The sequence below is a fragment of the Rhineura floridana genome, chromosome 4 (assembly GCF_030035675.1).
Source record: "Rhineura floridana isolate rRhiFlo1 chromosome 4, rRhiFlo1.hap2, whole genome shotgun sequence".
NCBI classification, from domain to species: domain Eukaryota; kingdom Metazoa; phylum Chordata; class Lepidosauria; order Squamata; family Rhineuridae; genus Rhineura; species Rhineura floridana.
Window position 1 is genome coordinate 207,905,643 of NC_084483.1, and position 24,363 is coordinate 207,930,005.

The following is a 24,363-nucleotide window of genomic DNA, read 5'->3' on the forward strand; positions in this document are numbered from 1 at the left end:
TGGACTAGATGGGCCACTGGCCTGATCCAGCAGGCTCCTCTTATGTTCTTATGTTCTTATTTTTCAGGAAAAAAGAAGCAAGCAAAAAGTCCTTCCTCCACTAAGTTTTCCATCCTTTTTTCCAGGCCTTCACATCGCTGACCCTTAGCCTGTTTACATCGCTGACTGCAACCAAGAGCCCCAAGTGTGCCAAGAAGTTATAAGCTCAAGTTTCAAATTGTTCAGAATTTGAAATTAATTATCCTCAATTCTACTCGTTTTTCATCATCATCATTAGATTTCTTACCTACCCTTCACCATGAGGTCCCAGGGAAAGTTACAACAATTTTATTTATTTAGTTAGTTTATATCCCTCCCTTCCTCCCAGAAGGAGCCCAGGGTGGCAATACAGTATTAAAAGCAGTTAGATTACAATAAGGAGAATAGGTTGGGTCCTAAAATGTTTGTTTGTTTCTTAAATCTATATCCCACCCTTCCTCCCAGTAGGAGTGTCAAAGGTCAGGATAAAGCAATGCACCTTCAGCGCACAATGAAAATTACATCATCAAGATACCAGATGCACCTCTGTGGGGAGGGAATTTCATAACTTAGGGGTTCCCACAGAGAATCCTGGGCTGCCACCCCCTCTCCTGGAACCACCACGAGGACTCCCCTGCTGATTTTGATAAATGCTATTTCAGCATTCTTCAACCTTAGGTCTCCAGATGTTGCTGGACCAGCAGGCTCCCATCATCCCTCACCATTGGCTACACTGGCTGGGGATGATGGGTGTTAGTCCAGCAATATCTGGGGAGGGGAGAACACGGATCTGTTGAACTCTCGGTCCTTTTCATGAGCTTTTCTCCAGCAGATGGCACCAGTGAGCTGATTTTCATGCCGCCTTTCATACCAAAGCAAATTTCCTCCTGTTTCCATTCCCCATTTGCTCTCCCTGTGCTGACCTGCTTAGCTGACAATTACTTTTGGGCACCTTGATTGCAGAGTTTGTAGGCTCAAGGTGAAGGAGCAGCATCATGTCAGTTTGAATGAATTCCTCTTAGCAATGATGATGCCAGCTCTTTGTGTGTGTGTGTGCGTGTGTGCGTGTGCGCGCGTGTTTAACCTCAGAAAGAGAAATACAGAATGGGAATGAGTAGACTGAAGGACCTGAGAGAGATCTTGAGCCAGGTGCTGTTGCTGGGCCTTCTCTCCATGTAGGTAATTTTCTGAGGTCAAAGAGGTTCAGAGTAGAAAACAAGCTCTAGGGAAATCATGCAGAAAGCAATTGAAACCAACCTGCCTATCACTCTCCAACATTTGCAGCTGAAGCTCTGACATTTCCCTGTTTAGCTATTTACTTCTCACTTGTGGTTTTCGTGGAAAAAGAGATGCAGTGCTGGTAAGCCATTGTCAATGACCCAGGTTTTACTCTTGCTGTATAACTTGCAAGCATGCTGACTTTTATGTATATAATAGCACAATACGAATTTGCCAAGATTTTCCCCCTTGCCCCTTCCAGCTATGATATTTGGTCCACAGGAGCAACTCATAGCACACTCATAGGGCAGGTTGCTAATTGTCCCATTTTGCAGGCAGAAAACAGGGGCTGGGAAGCAGAGAGAAAACCAGGAGCCAAGTCTCTGAGTTATACCCAGCTTTCTAGCCCTTGCACCATAAGGGCTGCCTTTTAGAAAATAATCCATTGAAGGGGTCCTAGCTAGGCTGATACTTGAAGGACCCCTTCTCCTGTCATCTCCTAGGAAAGCAGTGTTCTGGGTTTGTCAGATCCTTCAGAGCTAAAGCTCACAACGGTGAGGTACAGGGCCTTTTCTGTGGTGGTGATGTCTCTGTGGACTGCTCTGAATAGGAAAGGTCACTTGGCCAGTTCAACTGAGCTTGTTCAAGAAGGCTGTTAACATCTCCCTATTTAGGAAGGCATAAGTGGGACCTGCGTGAGAGCCAGTGTGGCGTAGTGGTTAAGGTGTTGGACTACGACCTGGGAGACCAGGGTTCAAATCCCGACACAGCCATGAAGCGCACTGGGTGACCTTGGGCCAGTCACTGCCTCTCAGCCTCATGAAAACCCTACTAATAGGGTCGCCATAAGTTGAATCGACTTGAAGGCAGTACACATACATACATAAGTGGGACCTGCAAATAAATGTTGCAGTGTGCAATGCTCCTGTTCAATGTTCTAGACAACAAGCCAGCAGCTCTGCCATCTGCCAGGATTCCACCCCCCTCTCTCTGGTTTTCTGTTCACCCCTCATCATAAACACCATTCTGTGCTCTGTGCTAGTTCTTGCCTGCTAACGTTTTATTATCTTTAAGATTTTTTATACTTCTGCAGATTTTGGCGTTTCCCCAAGCGTGTCCATCTCTCCCTCTTATTTCTCAGTGCTACAATCAAGTTGGCCCTCGCCAGCTGAGTCTGCTGTTAGAGGGAGCGTTGGAGCGGCTGCACTGACTTCTTTAAATTTGTTCTGGTTTTTTGATGCCCGATTCCTTTATTCATTGACAGATATCCACTTGTTTTATGGTAGCAACTATGAGAGCCTTTTGGCTGAGCGATAAGGCAGTGCTGTTGTTTCAATGAAGCTTTTGCATCAACCAAAGAAAATCCAAGTAAGGGCATAAGAATGCCCCTGGACCCAGAGATGATGGAAACATCCCTTTTCTCAGCAAGGTGCTCAAGAGGGTGGTGGCTGCAGTGCATCTGGAGGAAGCAGATTCCCTAGGCTAGTTTCAGACCTGGTTTTGGCATGGAAATAGCTTTGGCCATTCTGATTGATGACCTTTGGCAGGGGAGGGCCAGGGGAGCGCTACCCTTGTTGTTCCTCCTTGCCCTCTCAGCGACTTTCAATATTATGGATTATGATATTTACCTGGAATGTGTTGGGAGTGAGTGGCACTGTGTTGCAGTGGGGTGTATATTCATTTATTTATGAAATTTATACCCCACCCTTCCTACTAAAGGGAGCCCAGAGCAGCAAACAACAGCGATAAAACACTAAAAACATCTTTTTTTAAAAAAAAATCTTAAAAAACAAAACATATTTGAAAACATCTTAAAAAGCAATTCCACCACAGACACAGACTGGGATAAGGTCTCTGCTTAAAAGGCTTGTTGGAAGAGGAGGGCCGAAAAGATAACAGAGATGGTGCCTGTCTAATATTTAAGGGGAGGGAATTTCACAAGGTAGGTGCCGCCACACTAAAGGTCCATTTCCTATATTGTGCAGAACGAACCTCCTGATAAGATGGTATCTGCAGGAGGCCCTCACCTGCAGAGCGCAGTAACCAGCTGGGTATATAAGGGGTAAGACTGTCTTTCAGGTATCCTGGTCCCAAGCTGTATAGGACTTTGTACGCCAAAACTAGAACCTTGAACTTGTCCCGGTAGCTGATGGGCAGCCAGTGCAATTCTTTCAGCAGCAGGGTAACACGTTGGCTATACCCTGCCTCAGTGAGCAGTCTCGCTGCTGCATTTTGCACCAGCTGCAGCTTCCAGACTAACCCCTAGGGCAGTCCCAAGTGGTTCCATCCCTACTTATAGGGCCACTATCAGAGAGTAGCAATAGGAGCTTCCTCTTTGATCCCCCCAGTAATTGTGCTGTGGGGTTCCACAGCGGTCTGTCTGGGGTCCCGTTCTGTTTTCACCAGACGTTTTTAGAGAATTAATTTGTGTGGGCCATTTGTTCCGTATTTTATGACTTCATGATGATTTAAATCCTGTGTTGTGCATCACCATGAAGTTTTTCGAATGAGTTGGTGTTTTAGAAATGCTCCTATAAATAAAAATAAGCAAAGCAACTGTGGGGAGGAAGTCATCTGGGGATCTGGAGTGCAGTGTCCCCAAATGCAGGCGACACATGTCTCTCTCTCACCCCTTCCCATCTGAATCAGGACAGGCTGTCAATGTTCTGGACTGATGTCTGAAGGCAGCGATTAGATGGATGGGAGCCAATAGCAACTGAGTCCTGTTGAGATGGAAGTACTGTGGGTGGGCAGTCTTCATGCCTGGGAATTGGAAGGGTGGCCTGTTGTGGCCTGTGGGGTACCATTACCCTCCCCCCCCCCAGGAGAAGGTATGTACAGTAGTTTGACCCTCTGTTGGCACTGGCCTCACTGACAAGGACTGCCTATTTCCTGCCGTGGCTGGTTCGCTATGGCCATTCCTGGACCAAGAGAGTCTGGTATCCGTAACTCATGCTCTGATGACTTCACATTTGGATTACTGCAGTGCGCTCTGCATGGGACTTACCCTTGAAAATAGTTTGGAAGCTGCAGCTAGAGCAGAATGCAGCTGTCTGCTTATTAACTGGGACAGGGAAATGGGACCATGTAAGAGCAATCCTAAAAACTCTGCCCTGGTAAGCTGCTGGCCCTGATTCATGGTATCAGACAATGGTCTAATAAAGCCCTACATTGTGAGTGCCCAAGGATCTGCAGGAGTGCCCCCTCCAGGAGCAGCCAACTAGATCCTTAAGATCGTCTCTAGTCTTGAGGGGACTTGTAGAAGGGCCTTCCCTGTAGATGGGCCTTGATTTTGGAACAATCTCCTTCTGGGGTTTTGTCCAAAGCAACTGGTATTCACCGGTATACTGACTTTGAAACTGGAGGTTCTAAGTAGTTAAATGTACTGTAGAGAAAGAGAAGAGGTCCATCAAGGGCTTTTAACTAATCCAGCCTTCTTCAGCCTGGTGCACTCTGGATGTTTTGGATGGCAGCTCCTACAGCTGTGCTGGCTGGGGGGGTGATGGGAGTTGTGGTAGGCATGAGGTTGGGGAAGGCTAGTCTTATATTAACCCCAATTATTATTTATTATTATTTATTTCGATTTATATACCGCCCACAGCCTGAGGGCTCTCAGGGCGGTGCACAACATGGATAAAATACAACAAAATCACAAAAGCAGTAAAGTATACATTGTTAAACAAGTAAACAACCTGATATACATTAAAAACACAAAAGATTAAAATGCCTGGGAGAATAAAAAGGTTTTAACCTGGCACCGAAAAGATAAAAGTGTAGGCGCCAGGCGCACCTCATCTGGAAGACTGTTCCATAATTCGGGGGCCACCACTGAAAAGGCCCTAGATCTTGTTACTACCCTCCGAGCTTCTCTGTGAGTCGGAGCTCGGAGGAGGGCCTTAGATGTTGAACGTAGTGAGCGGGTAGGTTCATATCGGGAGAGGCGTTCCACTAGGTATTGTGGTTCCGCGCCATGTAAGGCTTTATAAATCAAAACTAGCACTTTGAATTTGGCCCGGAAACAAATAGGTAGCCAGTGCAAACGAGCCAGAACAGGTGTTATATGTGCAGACCGCCTAGTCCTCGTCAGCAGTCTGGCAGCTGCGTTTTGCACTAGCTGTAGTTTCCGAACTGTCTTCAAAGGCAGCCCCACATAGAGCGCATTGCAGTAATCCAATCTAGAGGTTACCAGAGCATGCACAACTGAAGCGAGGTCGTCGCTTTCCAGATAGGGGCGTAGCTGGGCTACCAACCAAAGGTGGTAGAACGCATTCCGTGCCACCGAGGCCACCTGCGCCTCGAGAGACAGGAATGGATCGAAAAGAAACCCCAAGCTACGAACCTGTTCCTTCAGGGGGAGTGTAACCCCATCCAGAACAGGTTGAACATCCACCATCTGGTCAGAGAAGGCACTCACCAACAGCGTCTCGGTCTTGTCAGGATTGAGCTTCAGTTTATTAGCTCTCATCCAGTCCATTATCACAGCCAGGCAGCGGTTCAGCACATTAACAGCCTCACCTGAAGAAGATGAAAAGGAGAAATAGAGTTGCGTGTCATCAGCATACTGATGACAACGCACTCCAAAGCTCCTGATGACCGCACCCAGCGGCTTCATGTAGGTGTTAAAAAGCATAGGGGACAGAACCAATCCCTGCGGGACTCCACAATGGAGAGTCCAGGGTGTCGAACAATGTTCCCCAAGCCCTACCCTCTGGAGACGATCCACCAAGTAGGAGCGGAACCACTGCCAAGCAGTACCTCCAACTCCCAACTCCATGAGTCTCCCCAGAAGGATACCATGGTCGATGGTATCAAAAGCAGCTGAGAGATCAAGGAGAATCAACAGGGTCACACTCCCTCTGTCCCTCTCCCGACATAGGTCATCATACAGGGCGAGCAAGGCTGTTTCAGTGCCAAAACCGGGCCTAAAACCGGATTGAAATGGATCTAGATAATCGGTTTCATCCAAGAGCACCTGGAGCTGGCTGGTGACCACCCGTTCTAAGACCTTGCCCAGGAATGGAACATTCGCTACCGGTCTATAGTTCAAATTATCTGGGTCCAAGGAAGGTTTCTTCAGGAGTGGTCTCACATCACTTCCAAGTGATGTGAAGAAGTGTTTCATTAGCCTGGACCTATTGATAATCAAGTTCAGTGGCTGACTCTGAGTTTCAATAGTAAGAGAGAGAAAAAAAACAACCTCTCTTTATTCCAGGGATAGCCAACGTTGCTCTCCAGATGTTGCTTGGCTACAGGGCCCATCATCCCTGACCATTAGCTGTGGCGGCAGGGGGTGATGTGATGCCCACCAATATCTGGCAGGCCACAGATGTTTCCCTTCACTGCTTTATCTTTCTCTCCATGCTATTCATAATTTTATCCCAATATGTCCCCCATTCACAATGGAATCATAAGCATGCTTGCTTACTCCAAAGTAAGTCCGCCACTGCTCCCTAGAATAAGGGTGTTTAGGAATACAGCCTGATCTAACCACATCTGTTCAGAAATAAGTTGTATTGTTTATACTGTGGCCCTCCAGATGTTGCTGGAGTACAGCTGTGATCATCCCTGGCTGTTGGCCATGCCAACTGCGGCTGATGGTACTTGAAGTCCAGCAACTTCTGGAGGGTCACAGACGTTCCCTTCCCCCTCCGTCCTGTTTGCAGTAATGGGGCTTGCCCCAAAATAAGCGTGCATAGGATTTCAGCCTGAGACAACGCTTTTCTTAAACTGAAAACTCCCAAACATGTTACCCTTTCCTTGTAAGGAACGTTCTCCAGCCCTTTCATCATTTCAGTCACCCTTTTCTGTACCTGCTGTAACTCTTCGATGTCCTGTTTGAGACATGACAACCTGAGCCATATACGCTTGCAGACCACTGGCGGCTACGCAGCAGATTTATATAATGACTCACATTGTGATACTCATCGAAAAGAGAACATCTCAGTTATCATGGATCATCCGGGCAGTAGAGGGTCTCTTGCCTGTGAAATCATAATCCTATCAAATACAGGGTAAAGCCTAGAAAAATGGGAGCCAATCGAGGTGGATGTGAGACACCAGTGATTGCAAATCTGTTTGAATCCCAGAACATTGAGAAAAAGGAGAGACAGACGGTCTTGTGCTTAATTAAATTCTGTGAGGTCGGCTGAAGGAACCAGAGAATAAGAATTATTTTGGATGTTCGTGCTACAAGGCAGCCAGTGGAGGCTGGCGGCTCTGATGTCAGTGGGGCAGTGAATCTGCTCCGGGTTTTAGTTTGAACTTTCAAGGAGCTGTCCCAGGTGCTGAGAATCTGCTCTGGATTTCAGTCTGAACTTTCAGCTTTCAGCACCTTGGACACCTCCTTGAAAGTTCAGACTAAAACCTGGGCTAGATTCACTGCCTCACTGATGTCTCAGCCACCAGTCTCCACTGAAGGCAGGCAAGACTGCCTTCAGAGTTTGCACACAGGTTCTTCTCCTAACTGGTGGCTTTTGAGTGCAAGAGCTACGCTGTCTACACAGAGCACTTCTGTTGAGAAGGAGCTCCCCATTCACTCCTATGGAGGAAACCATGCCACTTGCTGTTTCCTTTTGTCCAGGGAAATCTGCAACTGCCCTTGAAAGGAAGAGGACACTTCCCACTAGCATGAGTTTGGTGTGTGCCTCAGAGCGCACATGGGGCTCTGGAAAGGGGCGATTATCATCTTGCGCCATTTACCCCTGGTTGTTACTAACTTCAGTCTCTCCATGTCATGCTAGCATGGTAGGCTGCACTTGCTTGCTTCTGGTGCACCAGCACCCACAGCTAGTGGGGCACTGTGGGCACAGTGGCAGAGCCGATCTGCTACTCCTGCCACTGTGCCTGCCACTGTGCCAAGCTCCCCGCTGCCTCCCCCTGCCCCACTTGGTAACCAGCAGCAATGCGCAGTGTTGGGAGGCAGGTAAGCCATGTCGCCCTGCCTGTGCCACCCTGCCACATCCTGCTGTGTGCAGTGAGCTGATACGGCAGGAGTGGGGAGCCTTTTTTCAGCCCCAGGGCCACATTCACTTCGAATGGCCGCAAGCCAGTGGTGGTTGGGGCTGGAGGCAAAAATGGGTGGAGTAATGAATGTAATTTTTTTCTTTCTACAGTAGAAAGTCAGGATCATTCAGACCAGGGTATTCCCAATCTCTATGTATGGATGTGAAAGTTGGACAGTTAAAAAAGCAGATAAGAGAAAAATCAACCCCTTTGAAATGTGGTGTTGGAGGAGAGCTTTACGCATACCATGGACTGTGAAAAAGACAAATAATTGGGTGTTAGAACAAATTAAACCAGAACTATCACTAGAAGCTAAAATGATGAAACTGAGGTTATCATACTTTGGACACATCATGAGAAGACACGATTCACTAGAAAAGACAATAATGCTGGGAAAAACAGAAGGGAGATGAAAAAGAGGAAGGCCAAACAAGAGATGGATTGATTCCATAAAGGAAGCCACAGACCTGAACTTACAAGGTCTGAACAGGGTGGTTCACGACAGATGCTGTTGGAGGTCGCTGATTCATAGGGTCGCCATAAGTCGTGGTTGACTTGAAGGCACATAACAACAACAAAACAATAGGCTAGTTTCTACATCACATGCACATGTACATGCAGACAGAGCTCTGTCCTCCATCTTTCGAAGCAAGAGGCCTGATCAGAATTCAAGGACAGATTCCAGCCATGCAAAACCACTTGATGTGTGTGTGTGTGTGTGCAGAGCAGGGCCAGTGAGAGGTGTGGTTTGGAGAGAGCGGGTTTGGTCTGGGGAGAGTGGTGAGGGCCAGTCAGAGAGGCCTAGAGGGCTGCTTTTGGCACCCAGGCCAGAGATTCCTACCCCGAGTCTATCTACGCTGACTTGCTGTGACTCTCCAAGGTCTTTGGCAGAGAATGGCATTCCCCCAGGGCTGCCCACCTGTTCAGACCCTTTTAACAGGAGATGTCAGCAATCAGGGGCAACTCCAGAAGAACCCGTCTGGGAGGCGGCCTATCATCGGGGGAACAAGAATTTAATCAATGCACGATAGGGCCTTGATAATTTCTGCGTATGAAAGCAGGACATTTTGGGGGAGAGGCATCTTCATGGGCAACTTGGAAAGGAGAGGCGAGGGGTGGGTGGGGAGTGAAGCCATCGCCCTCCTCATTGTAACCCCTTAACAAGAATTCGGGGGCTCCTCTTGGCTGCTGCAGAATGACACCCTAGGCATTCCATTTTCACCTCCCCCCCAAAAAACTTATTTAGTTATTTTATAGACTTGCTTTTGACGGCTGCCCATGAATTTTAACTCATGTCAATTTCTGAAAGGCAGCAACACGCCTATCTCTGTCTCTGTATTGATTGCCTGCTCCCTTTTATTAGCTCCCTCTGAAATAATGCACCGATTTTTGCAGGGGCAGGGGGAATTCATCACTTGCGTCAAAAGCCCGATAATCCATTCCGCAGCCACAATCCGAGCCGGGAACAGCTATTCATTCTGCAAACAGCCTTGAGAGGATCTTAATGACATCATAAATAATGAGGGGGTTGGGGGGGTAGCTGGGTCTTCCACTGTAGCATAAAGCCCCCAGCTCCCACCAACAGAAAAACACCCCATATCTAAGAGGTGTCTGAGACTGGTAGCAAAGGCCCAAGGCTCCTGTTCAACAATGTTGTGACACTTACATGGTGCATTCACAGACCAGGTTAGAGAGAGAGAGGGAGAGAGAGAGAGAAAGAACGACTTTGTAAATACAGTTGCTCCACTTAGCTTTATCATGGAGAGTTCACATTTTATCTTGTCCTTATTATCACCTTGGGGGGAATTCACTCCTATTAATTTTATTACCGCAAGTTGTTAACATTGTCGTTCTGCTGGATTCATGCATCTGACAAAGCAGACTCTAGACCACAAAAGCTTCTGCCATAATAAATTGGTTTCGTCTTTAAGGTCCAACAAGACACGTTGCTGCTTTAGCTGCAATAGATCAGCACGGCCATTTACCAGTCTGGAAACAGCTCCGGATGATGCTGAACTACAACTCCCATCAACCCTGGTCATTTGCCATGCTTGCTAGGACTGATGGGAGTTGTAGCCCAAGATTCCCCACACCTGCTCTAGGAGTTAAATCTCTCTCTCTCTCTCTCTCTCTCTCTCTCTGTGTGTGTGTGTGTGAATGGACCTTAACTCTAATGTTCATCATGCATGTAAATGCATGTGCCTGGGCACGGAGGTGCCATGCAGTGCACAGCATGCCATTTCATATGTGCATATATTTTGACTTCTTGATCAATTATTATCTGGCAATTATGTCTTTCTAATGTGTGTTTAATTTGAAGGTCAAAGACCTCACCTGGCTTCTAAATGAGTAGACGGCAGAGTGTTGCAAAGTAGATGAATACAGCAGCCTTTGCCAACCTGGCGCCCTCCAGATGCTTTGGACTACCACTCCCATACACACACACACAGACCAGAGCTTGGAAAAGTTACTTTTTTAAACTACACTCCCATCAGCCCCAGCCAGCATGGCGACTGGATTGGGGTGATGGGAGTTGTAGTTCAAAAAAGTAACTTTTCCAAGCTCTGAAAATTTACAGACACACACGAAATCATCTCATATCCAGACCCCTCCTTTGCAGTGGGGTGAGAGAGAAAAAGCCTCAGCAGGACCTGAGTGCAAGAGCAACTCTCCCTTCCTGCAGGTTCCAGCAACAGGTATTCAGAAGCGTACTGAGTGGAGTCATCAGGATCAGTAGCCACTGATAGCCTCAACAGTGATCTTTGCTCTAAGATTGTCTCCGTTTTCAGCTATGGAATGATGGTGATGTTGTATAGTTGGCACAATATTGTTCTGTTTTTCTTCTTCTTACCCAATGAAGTGGGGGAGGAGAGCCTCAACAATAGGATTTTGCTTTTACCTCATCTTGACTGGCACCTACTAGGAGCAGCCCAGAAACCTGTGGGGTGTTGTGGTTAGAGGGTAGAATGACAGTTGCAACAAACCCAGTTCAACCTTCTGCTAAGCTATGAAACTTGCTGTGGGACTCAGCCTAAGCTACCTCACAGGGTTGTTGTGAGGATAAAAGGGAGATGGTGGGGTAAGGAGAGAATCTGGTATGCAGCTCTAAGCTCCTTGGAGGACGGGAAGCTTGACTGATACCTGCCAAACTGTCTTCAGTGAACTCAGAAGGGCATGACATCACTCTGTGTCTGGCACAAGCTCCCTAGCGATGCATCCGTCATCGTCTTCCTCGACTCAAAAGCAGTAATCCCTTAAATCTTTCCACTCTGAACAATAATAAATATAAGGGGTGAGCTGAAATGTCTCAGAAAGTATTTTCTCAGAGAACATTTCCAAGACTTTTTCTCGTGCTCATAGAAAAAGAAGTCAACTTTGCAGAATTTTCTCCATATATTATCCAACTGAACACTTTCAACGTCCTCTCTCTCTCTCTCCCTCTCTCTCTCTCTCACGCACACACACACACACACTCACTTTGATGCAAGTCATTGTGGAGGATGCACAATGGAAGTCAGGCTGCCAAGACAGTTGCTGCTGCTATTTCTATCTGTAGTAGCAGCAACAAGAAGAAAAGTCTTGGGGGGAGAGGAAGAGAGAGTATCTGTGCTTCTGCCAGCACTAATGGTGAGTCCCACCCATGAAAAACTGCTGGAGAATTTCCTTGGAGAACCTTGGTGGGACAGGCCCCCTCCCACACACACTCGATTTCTGTGCCCAAAGAGGCTGGATACTCTCAAGAGGCCGTTTGGAGACGTCTACCTCTTATTCCTTGTGTGAATTTTGCTATTGGTTTACTTTCTCCTTCAGGCTCTTTCCTTCACTGTCTCAGAGCGGAACCATCTGCTACAAGATCCACCGTCCCCGACGGATCAACCATCACTTGCTTCAGACGTCTTGTGAAGACACTTTTCTTTTTGCCTCGGCTTCCCCTGACCCATAAGACTGGATCCTGTTTTATGCGTTTGAATCATCTCAGTTCCTCTTTTATTTGCTTCTTTATGCTTTTTGGAGGGTGTTTTTATAGTACTGTTGTCCTGGTTTTAGGGTTTTGTTTTAATGTTTTAATGATATATTCTTTATTTCTTTAGACTGCACGCCACTAAGAGATTCTTGAAATATTAAAAAAATGGAAAAGGACTGCCTTCACGTCGATCCCAACTTAGGGCTACCCTACGAATAGTGTTTTCATGGTAAGCGGCATTCAGAGGGAGTTTACCATTGCCTCCCTCTGAGGCTGGTCCTCCCCAGCTGGCTAGGGCCTGCTCAGCTTGCCACAGCTGCACAAGCCAGCCCCTTCCTTGTCCGCAACTGCCAGCTGGGGGGCAACTGGGCTCCTTGGGACTCTGCAGCGTGTCCACGGCTGCACAGGTGCAGAGCTTGGAAAAGTTACTTTTTTGAACTACAACTCCCATCAGCCCTAGGCAACATGGCCACTGGATTAGGCTGATGGGAGCTGTAGTTCAAAAAAATAACTTTTCCAAGCTCTGCACAGGTGGCAGGGAACGTAGCCCCTGAGCCACTCACTGTGGGGTGATCTTTGGCTGGCCCTTTACACCCAGGAGACACGAGCTGGGAATGGAACTCACAGACTCTGGACTCTCAGTCAGGCTCTCCTCCCCACATATGCTTTTAAGTAAATGAATTCCTCCATTAATGTGGGCAGGGACACGCATCAGGCAGGCAGGCAGGGCTGTGTGCTTAACTCTCCATGAGCCGGCCTCTTGTTCATGGAGGAAAAGGTAATCAATTAGGGATGGAAGGATCTGTCCATTTTCTTTCCCTTGGCTTCTCATTTTTCCAATCCTAGATGTGGTTCTCCACATTTCTGCAGAAATTTCCAATTTGTTTTTTTAAATCCTCATGAAAATTCTTCAGCATTTTAGTGCAAAATTCTCCCAATAAACACATATTTGTACACAGTTTTGACTAATGTGCACATTTCTGCAGCGGTTTCTCCCAACACAATGCGTTTTCATATGTTATCTTCTGAAAATATGCTTTTTAATCCACGCTGTCCCCTAATATATGCATTTTTGTAACCATTGCTTGGTTGGAGAACTGCGTTGCAAAATTCAGATAAGTGCAAATTTCAAAGGATGGCCGTGCGTCGGTTCTCCTGTTGTATCGGAAGGTGGAAATTTGACAGATTCAGCCTTAAATGCGAACTGATCAAATGTCTCCCCAACCCCACCATCAAGGGCTACCAATCATGATGGCTATCTTGCCTCCAGTATACCTGCTACTGAATTCCAGGCACTGGAGATCACGAGCTGGAGACAGCGATTTAGGTCCTGCTTGTGAGCTTCCAGGGAACATGATTCTGGACTAGATGGGCCTTTGGTCTAATCTAGAGGGTCTATGTATGTTTTAATGTCTCCCTGAACATTTTCAAACAAGGGGCTTTATGCCCATCCCCCACCCCAAGCCAGGCTCAGAGAAAGAAAGTGCACCCAACTGGGGGTAAATTGCAGCTTCTCCCCCCCACACGCCAATCATCCCTGCATTACACAGGAGTTTGGGAAGAGTGTGCATTTTTTCACAGGCAATGCACATGTGACATTTTCTCCCTTATTGTCCCCAAAGACCATCTCACTCATTTCATGCGCATGCGCTGGAATGCATGAAGCTGCCTCAAACAGGGTCAGCCCATCAGTCCATCCGGCCTCCTCTGACTGGCAACTGCTCTCCAAGCTCTTAAGCAGGGAAGGATCTGTCCCTGTCTGGCTGCCTGTGATCTTTTAAACTGCAGGTGCCATGAACTGCACCCGGAACCTGCTGCACGTGTGCTCAGGCCAGTAATTCAAGGCCACGACAGAGGATTTACATCACCATGAAAGAGGGCAAAAGAGGACACCAATTTGCATAAAATGTGCATGTGGTAATTTGTATGCACAGTTACAGATTTCGACATGATGACTTAGGTTTAAATAGAAATACCTCTCACCAGAGATGGGAAGATACTTGTGTGCCTGCTCAGTCATCAGACAGCATCATCCCCAGGGGGCTTATGGGAAATGAAAATGGTGACCACCCAGAGGACCAGCATCACTGCCTTTGCTGCTCCGTTTCATCCCCTTGAATATCACTGGAACGACCTCAGTTTTGCCACCTGTAAATGGCTCAGTGCTAACTGGCAGGTGCCATAAAAGGCTGTCCCTTCTCCTTAATATATCCCCCAAATTATTGTACTTTAGTGGGGAGTTTAATTGTCATCTGCTTTGGGGGCCAGCTTGGCTAAACAGTAGCAGACTATTAATAGAGACGTATGTTGGATTCGAAAGAATCCCTGTTGCAGTTCCCCTTTCCTTGTTGGCGCTGCGGTGGCACGCAGGGAATCTTCCCATCTTTCCTCATTTTTGGTCATAAACAATGAGCGTCAAGATGCCTCCTCAGCTGAGTCCGCATTGTGTTGTACCTCATCAGCTCAGCTTTCTTTATTTTGGGGGAGATCTGCCGGATGCTGTGTGAAATATGATAGTTCCCTCTGCATATTTTGAGGGAGTATTTCACTCAAATGCCCAATTTTACCGACTCGTTCCCTGTCACCCTAAACCTAGGAAAGGCTTCTAATGATCTCACTACCTGGCCAATTACAATCTGGTTAACTTCCTTTCCTGTTGCCACATCACTGATCTTGTAGCGCTTCCCTCCCCCTGCCTCTCCATATTTGTTTTTTAAACAAAAAGGGGTATGTCTGTCCATGTGAAAACCCCATTTTCCTATACTGGCATTTCTTTTAAAAAAAGAAATACTACTTTTTAGGGCATGCACACTTTTAAATTGCTGCCGCACTGCTTGACCCCACTAAGGGCATCTCCAACCCTCTCCCCAAACAGAATTCAGGCTGAGTTGGGGAGGGCATAACCCAAAACCAAATGCTAAAGATCCAGCCCAAATGCTTCTTCGGATGACTTCAAGGCAAATTAATGGAGGATAAGGCTATCAGTGGCTACTAGTACATTTCAGTAGCTGTATTGTTTTAATGGGATTGTTTTATTGTCTATTTTTAATGTTTGTGTAACCAGTTTTTATGCGTTGTGAACTGCTTAGAAGCCTACTTTGGCATTAAGCGATATATAAACTGCCACTCTGGGCTCCTTGGAAAGGAAGGGTAGGATACAAATATAATCAATAAATCAATAAATAATAAAGCTGTCTCCAGGATTAGAGGCACCGTGCCTCTGAATGCCAGTGGCTGGGAATCACTAGTACTGAGAGAGCTGCCACACTCAGATCCTGCTTATGGACTTCCCACTGGGACATCAGGTTGACTGCTGTGAGGACAGGATGCCTTTGGCCTCATCTGGCTGCAAGGCTCTTATGTTTTTTCCAGACTGGAAACCAAGCATTGCTTATGGTAGGTTCTGTTGCCAGTCTGACAACTTGCAGATTGTGATGGGCCTTGTCGCATATGCTCAGGAATGCCACCATGCTACTGTATCAGAATCCTGCCACGTCAGAGGTGAGGCTTCTAGTGCACGTCCAGCAAAGTTAGTGTGACCTGGGAGTGATGTCATCAACCTGAGGATGCACTGAACACCTTTGTGCAAAACCTGACACAGCCTTCGGTCATGAAGGAAGAGTTCTGGAGTAAGAATATTAGATGGTGAGGAATGGCACATGAGGACTTGGTAGCTCTCCTCTAGCAGAGAGCAAAGAGGAGATAATATGGATAGAAAACTCTCAGCAGCCATTCAGATTCTTGGCGAGCTGCAAACTATTGCTTGCAAGTGACTTGCTCTCTCTCTTTCTCTCTGGAGAAAATATTAGGAAAAAGCTTAAACTTCCGATCAGCTCCATCCATGTCTGTGCTACTTAAATTCCATTTCACCAGTTGCAGTGATGCGCTGGCCAAGGAGCTGCCTTGACCCTCTGGCTCCAGCCCATTTGGGTCTTACCTGAGTAGCCCAAATGCCATGCCTGATGCCTGTGTTGTGTGTCCCAGTGCCGATGACCCCGGCGGCCGTCACATCCGAAACAGCCCCTAGACTGAATCCAAAAAGGGTCAGTGAACAATAGGTACGAAGGAGGGAGACTTAGCTATAGTTTGCTCCCAAAGGTGGCTGTTGAGGCAATGACATTAACAATGTGACACTCGGCACAATAGGTAATTAATTGCCACCTGCTCTGGATCCAGAACATGCCAAACTGAATGCTATGCAAGTGTCACGGCGCATCAAGCCACAGAGAGAGTGCACTGAGATAGGAAGGAGCTCATCCACATTTTTGACAATGGCTCCTTTGACATCAGCAAGGGTGTAGCCAGGATTTGCAGGTGTTCGTAGATTTGTGTGACTAAAAGGGCGTTCCTGTGTACCCAGAAGGAGCAGGGCCCCCCAGTTTTTCAGCATTTCCTCTCCACCGTGAACTCTCCCTTCCTTCCTGTCAAATCAAGGCATATTCCCCACCCCACTCCCTCCAGTTTCATTCAAAATCCAGTTGAAAACCAGTTCTGAATGCCTGAGACTAATTATTCTAGGATAACTGTGGGTCGAATGAAAAAAGTCAATCTTATTAAGTCATCCTGGGATTAAAGAGCTCCTTTTGTCCTGATTTCAGGGCACCCGAGTGAATTTGCCTTGGAAACTGTGAGCCCATTTCATTCCTAAAAGAACTCATTTGCCACAAAGGCCTTTTAATGAACCCTCCACTAAGGAGAGGTCAATGGGGGTAAAGGATTGCGGCTGGGGCCTTTTGTATGCAGTAGCCTTTGCCAGCCTGGTGCCCTCCAATGGTTTGGACTACAATTCCCATCACTGCCTGCCAGTATGGCTATATGATGCTGTGGGCGGGGGCTGATGGGAGCACAGCCATGCTGGCTGGGGCAGGTGGGAATTGTAGTCCAAAATGTCTAGAGGGTACCAGGTCGGCAAATTCTCCTGTCTACAGCAAAGAGTCTTTGGAGGTGGCTGCATCAGAGCTGCTCTGCTGAATCCACTATTCATAACTGAAATAGCCAACTGGCCTGCCCGTTCACAACAGTAAACCTATTTGTGTCTTCAACTTTAGGGCTAAAGTGTCAGTTCGGTGCGTTTAAACAAGCAACGATCTGTCAATTTCGGTTCTCTCTGTCTCTCATTTCCCCAATCTTAAATTCAGTTCTTCACATTTCTGCAGTAATTTGCAGGGTTTCCCTCCCCCCAAATCCTCAGGAAAATTCTCCAGCATTTTAATGCAAATTTCTCCTAATAAACATATTTTTGTAGGCAGTTTTGACGAATGTACACATCTTTGCAAGCAATTTGTCCCAATATAATGCATTTTATGTTATTTTCTCCCATGTATTCATTTTTGTACACACTTTCCCCTAACGTATGCGTTTTTGTAATCTTTGTTTGGTGGTGACTGCATCAAAAAATTCAAATAAGTACAAATTTTGAAGGTTGGCTATGTTTCAGCTCTCACATAGTTTCGGAAAGTGCAAATTTGATAAATTCTGCTTTAAATGTGAACTGATTTGAAATTCTCCCCAATCTTTAGTTTAGATACAGAACTGGAGGCTTTTACGTTGGGGGGTCCTCCCGTGGCCTGAAGTGGTACAGTCTATTCTACCATCCCAGGATTCTCCTTCTGCCTGATTGTGCTGCGTTTATAGACCGTATCTAAGATGTGACATTGGAGGCATCTCATCCCATGCAAACTTGTCTCACTTACATGGGCAAAGCCAAGCCATGTTTGCTCAACTCCACGTTCAGATCAGAAAGGAGGATTCCAGCTTCTGCAGTCACTTGCTTCTTCTCTTCGTCCACCTGCAGGTGATAAGGTTGGCTCTTATGAAGGCCCTGAAAGGGAGCATCTCACACAGTCCAGCTAAGCTAGAGAGATCTTGGCTCAAAGCCACAAACCCAGTAAGCTGTGTCTGGGGCAGGAATGGGGAACTCCCATCAGCCCCTGAAGCCAAGTGTGGCCAGTGGTCAAGGATGATGGGAATTGAAGTCCAGAAACATCAGGAGGTCCACAGGTTAGAGGGTAAGCTGTGGACTCTCTCTTACATTTGTACTCTGAACCACAGCATGTAATATCTGTTGCTAAAGCTTAAGTACTATTTTATGTTTCTTTTTTCAAAAAAAGTTGTTATGTTTTCCTCAGGACATGTTACTACGTTTGGTTTATTTGTCCCCAATTTTTATAAGGCTTTGCCAACCGCAAACCTTAAACCATGCGCTCAAAAGCAGCTCCATGTTCAGATACCTCATATACTTCCAGTTATGAGAAGCTGGGGATTATTGAGCGTAGGATGGATGCCATCACGCTCTGCTTAGGCTCTAGATCAGGGTCAGCCAACAAGCTTCAGATGTTATCGGGCTGTAGCAACCATCAACCCCATCAGCCACCATGGTTTGGTGGGAGATTGAGTCCAGCAACATCTGGAGGTCACCACATTGGCTAGCTCTGCTCCAGACCATTTACCTGGCTGGCCACTATCATGAGGAATCTGAGCTAGACTGACCCAGCACGGCAGCCCTACAGTCAACAACCTCTTTTACCTTCAGGACCTTGTTCATCCTTCCCATCTGGATCATGAAGTCATCTGTGCAGGCAATGTCCGAAGGGGAATGTCCACCGCCAACCACTTTCACCTTCTTACTTTTCTGCCTGGCCAGATCCAAGATCTGAAGAGATATCAGTCACATACATTTTATACCAAGGAATCGCTAGATCAGGGACGTGGAGCCTGTGGTTGTTGGGCTCCAACTCTCAACAGCCCTAGCCAGTATAACTGAGGGTCAGGAATGATGTGAGTTGGAGTCCCGTGACATCTGGAGGATCTCAAGTTCCATATCCCTGCTTTGAGGAGTTGAGGCCCACCCATATGCCATATTACATGTTAGCCTTCTAGACCAGCCACCCCCAACTTGGCATCATAGAATCATAGAATAGTAGAGTTGGAAAGGGCCTATAAGACCATCGAGTCCAGCCCCCTGCTCCATGCCTCCACTGCCCTCCAGATGTCCAGCTCAGAATCCTCCAGATATTGTTGGACTCTAGCCCCAACCATAATGGCCAATGGGCAAAGATGATGGGAACTGGAGTCCAACAACGTCTGGAGGGCTACAGGTTCCCCAGCTCTGCCCTAGATAGGCTGAGGCTTTGAGGTCTACCTATTATAGTATCCCATATTTTAGCCTTCCTTCTGCTTTGTCTCTGAATGTTCTAAATTAGGGGTTCCCAAACTGTGGTCTGAGGACCACTGCTTCATTCGAATGGTTTGCGGCATGTCTGTGGATCTGTGGCTGAAGATGGGAGGTGGCACATCCATTGCATTAAATATTTATATTGATTTTTAATTGTATTTTATTGCTTCTTTTATTTCGTATGTTGAATTTTTTGTGTTACAATTTTAATTCTATGTACATTCCATCACATTCTAAGGAGAGAGGTATCAGGGCACAGAGGAAGCCTTGTTGTTGTTGCAGAGCAAGGCTGGGGAACTTGTGGCTCTCCAGATGTTGCTAGACAACAGCTCCCATCGTCCCTGACCATTGGCCATGCTGATGTCAACTGAAGTCCAACAATATCTGGAGGGGTCCACGATGGTTCCACTGAAGAATCTGGGATGGAGTCGAGCCTGTCTGGAAATAGCACAGGAGATGGTTTGAGAAATGAGTGGAACGTTCCAATTCTCACCCCTCCCCAGCCAAACTTGACGGACTTTAGCTAATCATAACAAGGAAGGAAGGAAGGAAGGAAGGAAGGAAGGAAGGAATGCACACTCTGATACAAGCAACTTAAAAACAAGCTTTTGTCTATTCCAGTCACAAGAGCCCCATTTTAAAATCCCTGGTGTTGCATGGATTGAACTAATGGAGATTATTTAGAAGGACTTTTGATTGCACATGATTTTCTGATGTTCACATTAATAAATCATACATAAACACAAAGGCCACTGACAAAGGCCTTGGTCACAATAATCATTCTTGGTTTCTTGCTACCATTTCGGAGTTATATTAGAGACTCTGTGTATGTGATTGACTTTTCTTGTGTGTTGTCATGACCCTGGCTCCCACTGATCTTGTGATAATCCCATTCTCTTCCTGGTTTTCCTAGACTATGGATATGGATGGCTAGAAGGATGGTTCTTGTGTTTATCTTGCTATGAGTGCCCTACATTTGGAAAGTTGGGAACGTTGCACTGACTGGAACCTCCTTCCTAACTTACCTCTTTGATCTCATCCACTGTAGTTGGCTGGAAATACATTTCTGGAGAGGATCCATAGGTCTTAGCCCAGTTTTGGAATCTGACCCCACCTTCACCATGGACCTAATGCCCGGAGACACAAAACACACCATTCAGGATGGTTTCAGCAGTGGGACTTCTGTCTGGGCACCAAACTGCCAGTTTCTACTTCCCACCGCTGGGCATGTATGAACATCATTTCATCTCTTACCACTGAGATGGCTCTTGGTCCAAGGCGTGAACTGCTTCCACCTAAAAGTACTGTGTTGCTGTTAAGTTTTCAGAGATATGCTGCCTCTGAACTTGGAGGCTCTAATTTTAAGCACCCATGACCACCACCCGTTTCCTTTAAACCCCTTCTCAAAACTAACTATTTTGGGGAAGCCTTTGAATCATTCCCCTAGTTCCCTCTAGCAGCCTTCCCCAAACTGAGGCCGTCCAGATGTTTTGGAGTACAACTCCCATCAGGTCCCAGCCAGCATTGAAGGAGACTGCAGAGAAGAGGATCCATGAGGGGTGTGGCCCACGGAAAGAGGCAGGACATGGAGAGGGACAGGGCCTGGGAGAGTCCCAGGGCCCAGGTAGACAGCCTAGGGGTGGTATTCAGCCCTTGGGCACAAGGTTCCCTTATCCTGCCTTATACAGTGATAGGCATTGAGCAGGGGGTTGGACTTGATGGCCTTATAGGCCCCTTCTAACTCTACTATTCTGTGACTCTATGGCAATGCGTATGGTGACATGCGACCCGAGTCTTGTTCAAGGAAACAGCTTCATTCTGTACAGGCTATCCACCCACCACTCCACTCCTGTTATTTAATTGTGGCCCTCTGCTGTCCACCTACCATATGTGGATATCCCTGCCCCCTCCCCGATTCAAAATCAAGAGCAGTTCTGGCGTAAAAAAAGAGCTTTCTTACCATTATGTTTGGCTTCTTTTAATGTCCAAAGGAGAACTTAGCGGGACACCGAGGGTCTTCCTCAGAGACGGGGAGGGGTCTCTAGAACTGGTCCCTTCCAAATGCTGACCAAAAGGGCAGCAGAGTGCAGAGATGGGCCTCAGAACTTTAACTGCAGCGGCTGAATTGGGAGAAGGCGAGGGGTATAATCTTTCTGTGTCATCGTAAGATCTGCCTGCCAGAAAAAAAGGGTTAATGAGTAACAGCTGCAATGGTGGCATGCGGTTAAGAATTTAGGACTGAGGCCAGCTATCTTCCTCTTTAGGTAGCAGACAGACAGCAGGTATAGATGCTTGAAAACAAACTTTAGCAGACAGAAGAAACTGGAACACAATACATGCAACTGATATTGATGAAATAGTAAGACGATAAAAGCAGATGGAGGGCTGTAGCTCAGTGGTTAGAGCGCCTGCTTTGCATGCAGGTTCAATCCCTGATGACATCTCCAGGTGGGGCTGTGAGAGAACCCTTGCCTGCCGGTCAGTGTAGGCAATACTGAGCTAGATGGACTAATGGTATGGGGGAGATGTGGCTGGAGAATGTACAAAGTTGATATATGCACATTCTTCAAGGCCTGTTGGGGATTATGTATATTGACTGGGAAATGTGCACAGTTCCCTCTTCATGGAAGGTTAATATGCACATTCTTCATGAGGCCTGGTGAATGTGCACACTGGCCGGTTATTATGCACATTAACCACTCAGCTAACATTCCTGTAACACCCACCCACACGCCCACACATCACACACACACCACACACGTGTGTGTACGGTTTGCTATAGATTTTTGTAGTTTCCTATAGATTTCCTGGAGATTTTGTTCCCTTCTTACTTTATATACAGATTTCAATTATGTTATTTTTTTGTTAATGTTCATGGTTATGCTATATTGCTTTTAAATATATATATATATATGAAAAAAGCTTGGAATTCTCCCCTGTGAATGGCTATGGTGAGTATTCTCCAAATAGTGTCCCCATTTGTGAACATTCAGCTAAGATTTGATATCTGGAATCAAGTTTAGACATGCGCCAGTTTTGCAAACATAGCTGAACACCAGCATCGTAATTATACACACCCTCTGTGTCCAGCATGGTGCTGTAAAAAGAGCAGATTTGACAGGCCCTTACCCTGCAGAGCTTTTAATCTGATCAAAAACACCAGCAAACAGTAGTGGAAGAGGCGGGGGAATGGAGGCTGGAATAAACAGGAGCAGAATATGCAATTATTTCCATTACGTGTCCTATGGCTTTGTTACAAAAGGGCAGCCTTCCTCAACCTGCTGCCCTCCAGGTGTTTCAGACTACACTTCCCACCAGCCTCAGCCGCAGAGGTATCTCTGTCTCTTTTCCATTTTTCTTTAGAGGGGCAGGGCTGTAGTTCAGTGGTAGCATCTCCTTTGCATGCAGAAGGTTCCGTTTTTGCATCCCTTGGTAGGACTGGGAAACACTCCCTGTCAGGAGCCCTGGAGAGGTACTCTCAGTCAGTGTAGACAACTCTGAGCTAGATAGAGCAAGGGTGTGACTCACGGCAGCGTCCTACGCTGCTCTCCAAGAGCTGTGTGTGATTTCGATTGCGACTGTGCAATGCCCTCCCAATGAAAACAGTCTCCCTCGGCAAGCAAGAACTGACTACTAGTTAGGAGAATGGGATAGTTTCATTTGTTTTGTTAATGATGAAGCTAATAATATGATCCCTCCAGCACAATAGGTATGGATATGGTATGTTTGACCACATTTATTGTATTAATCTTTGCTCGGTGCTGATACACATTAGGAAGTGAATGGAAATTGGTAAATGTTATGTCCCGCTCAATAGCTCCAGATACAAAAACAGTCTAACTCTCAGCGTATAGCAAATCACCGACTACGTAACATTTGACAGCTTTAATACCTCCTTAAATTTGTTACGTGCCTTCAAGTCGATTACGACGTATGGCAACCCTATGAATCAGCAACCTCCAATAGTATCTGTTATAAACCACCCTGTTCAGATCTTGTAAGTTCAGGTCTGTGGCTTCCTTGATGGAATCAATGTGTCTCTTGTTCGGCCTTCCTCTTTTTCTACTCCCTTCTGTTTTCCCCAGCATTATTCTCTTTTCTAGTGTATCATGTCTTCTCATGATGTGTCCAAAGTGTGATAACCTCAGTTTCATCATTTTAGCTTCTAGTGACAGTTCTGGTTTAATTTGTTCTAACACCCAATTATTTGTCTTTTTCGCAGTCCATGGTAAGCGCAAAGCTCTCCTCTAGAAAAAACAGTAATGCTGGAAAAAACAGAAGGGAGTAGAAAAAGAGGAAGGGCAAACAAGAGATGGATTGATTCCATAAAGGAAGCCACAGACCTGAACTTACAAGATCTGAACAGGGTGGTTTATAACAGATGCTCTTGGAGGTCACTGATTCATAGGGTCGCCATAAGTTGTAATCGACTTGAAGGCACATAACAACAACAAAATATTTACCTGCATGCTTTCCTTTGCAGGGTTTAGTTAGTTAAATAGTTTTGTCGTTTAGTTCTAGTTAATGTATGGGAGAAATTGAGCGGGACTTTTTGTATTGGTAGCAATAATCGTAAAATAATTGATGTAGTAAAAACCATTACCTGTAAGAGTATATCCTGTGGATTTTTGTGTGTGACTGCTGTATATTTTCCTGGAGTCAATGTAGATCTTTCTTTTTCTACATTATTATTACTATTTTAATGTATTTCTACAGTTCCCCCCAAGTTCCTCACACGTATCCACATGTACACACTTTATCTCCTAGAGATATCTACTGTGGCAATGTATTCCTGTAAAACAAAATGTTAATAAAAATTATTTGAAGAAAAAAAGAAAAGAAAATAGTCTCCCTCCCCATTGCAATTTGCATCAGTGCCAAAACCAATCTATGGCTTTGCTGTTGAGGCAAATAGTAGCTTTGAGGAGTGGGGAGGGAATTATCACTGGGAACTTGTCACTAGGCTCTCTCTGTGTGTGCCCATGCC

General features: G+C 46.2%; 1 protein-coding gene across 2 annotated transcripts in view; it reads right to left on the reverse strand.

Moving 5' to 3' along the window:
* LOC133384569 (L-gulonolactone oxidase) overlaps positions 1–21,529 on the reverse strand; it is a 58,814-nt gene extending 37,285 nt beyond the window's left edge. The window contains exons 1-5 of one of the 2 annotated variants that reach the window (XM_061626507.1): positions 21,337–21,529; positions 20,402–20,503; positions 18,729–18,854; positions 17,896–17,990; positions 16,140–16,230 (exon numbers count right to left, since the gene is read on the reverse strand). In XM_061626507.1, the coding sequence (XP_061482491.1) occupies positions 16,140–16,230; positions 17,896–17,990; positions 18,729–18,854; positions 20,402–20,503; positions 21,337–21,339 (417 nt within the window). In that variant the 5' untranslated portion in view covers positions 21,340–21,529. The remainder of the gene's footprint in view (positions 1–16,139; positions 16,231–17,895; positions 17,991–18,728; positions 18,855–20,401; positions 20,504–21,336) is intronic. The other variant, XM_061626508.1, reaches the window with a different exon arrangement.
* Between the last annotated feature and the right edge of the window lie 2,834 nt (positions 21,530–24,363).